The sequence below is a fragment of the Asparagus officinalis genome, chromosome 7 (assembly GCF_001876935.1).
Source record: "Asparagus officinalis chromosome 7, Aspof.V1, whole genome shotgun sequence".
Classification (NCBI taxonomy): domain Eukaryota; kingdom Viridiplantae; phylum Streptophyta; class Magnoliopsida; order Asparagales; family Asparagaceae; genus Asparagus; species Asparagus officinalis.
The window spans coordinates 36,459,219-36,460,788 of NC_033800.1; the positions used below are offsets into that span (position 1 = coordinate 36,459,219).

Here is a 1,570-nt window from a genome sequence, read left to right on the forward strand (position 1 = left end):
AATGGTTGTGTGAACTGTATAACATTCGGGAGTCATGGATTCCAGCCTATTATGCTGATGATCCAATGGTCGGTTTATTGCGGACTACATCAATATTAGAGAGTGAGAACAGTTTCTTTGACAAATTCAACCGTAGATCTAACACATTAACGGAATTTTATCTCCGATACGAGAGTGCTATGGAGAAGCAAAGGCATACAAACGCAAGATTAAACTATGAAGGAACGAAGTCGATGCCAAGAATGGACACTCCATTGTTATTGGAGAGGGATGCAGCAGAGTTGTACACGCGAACAATGTTTTATGAGGTACAGAGTGAGATAATGTCATCTTGTTATGATATGAGTATCAACAGTATATCAGAAGAAGATGGCGTGAAGATTTTTTCCATAAAGGACAAAAAGAGACATGGAAAAATATTTAAGGTAAAACTTAATAATGGATATTGAAACAATAGAAATTGAATCTGTTTTCAATGCAATGAATCGTGATTCAGTATTGTGAATCTCGATTCACAACACTGAATCGCGATTCAGTAACCATTTAATGGGCTTGTCATTTTCTTTTTTTATTCCGTGCTAATATACATTGCTTTTTTGAATTTTAGGTGAAACACGCTTATTTGAACAATGACGTGCAATGTACGTGTAGGCTGTTTGAGAAAATGGGTATAGTATGTAGACATGGTTTTTTTGCACTGAACCAAGCTGATGTAACAAAGATACCAAGACATCTTGTTGTGAACCGATGGACAAAAGGTGCTGAGATGAGGCATTCATTACAGTTCAAGGAAATATCAGAACAGTGCAATGCAATTGAAGTTACAAATCATAAGTTGAATGACATATGGTATGATTTCCAATCCTGTGTGAGTTTGGCAGGTTTAGATGGTGAGAGACTTGACTACCTGGAAGGGAAGTTGAAGGAGCTGAAGCACAGTTTGCGTGAATCTAGTTGGAAATCTGACACACAGAACAAAAATGATGTAATGGAGTTTTTTGTTGGCTCAAAAATACCAGCGGAAGTGATCGTTAAACCTCCCATTAAAGGTAGAAACAAGGGGTGTGGACGGAGAATTGTTGGTGATTATGAGAAATCACTTACTCAACGAAAAAAGAAGGTGCCAAGGCTGTGTAATATGTGCAAAAAAATCGATTTCCATGACGCACGGACATGCCCATTAAAGAAAACAGTACAGGAAAGTGATGTTTAATTTAGTTGTTATATTTCATTTCAGAATCATTTTTATGAATACATTTCTTATGCAAATTGCTGAATTGTGTAATTCTTAACTACATATATTTACTAGATTATTAATTACATGGTTACATTGTGTCATGTTAGTATATTGAATTGAGATCTACTCATATAGCATGTGAATTCCATTATTATTAGTTGTATTATTTAAGCAGGTATGATAAAGTCGTTGTATGCAGTCATCAGTTTGAATTTAATTCGCGTTAAGCGATTCTGGACTAACTATATTGTTTCAGAATATCATTTTCTTTGAGATCTTGTGATCTTCCTCGTCTCTTTTTTGAATTTGGCAGTTTCAGCATGGTGCAGTTGG

At 35.6% G+C, this 1,570-nt stretch overlaps 1 protein-coding gene across 1 annotated transcript; it reads left to right on the plus strand.

The window, feature by feature from the left end:
- LOC109846970 (protein FAR1-RELATED SEQUENCE 3-like) lies at window positions 243–1,213 on the plus strand. The gene is made up of 2 exons (XM_020416210.1): window positions 243–425; window positions 608–1,213. Exons 1-2 carry the CDS (start codon window positions 243–245, stop codon window positions 1,211–1,213), a joined length of 789 nt encoding a protein of 262 aa, XP_020271799.1.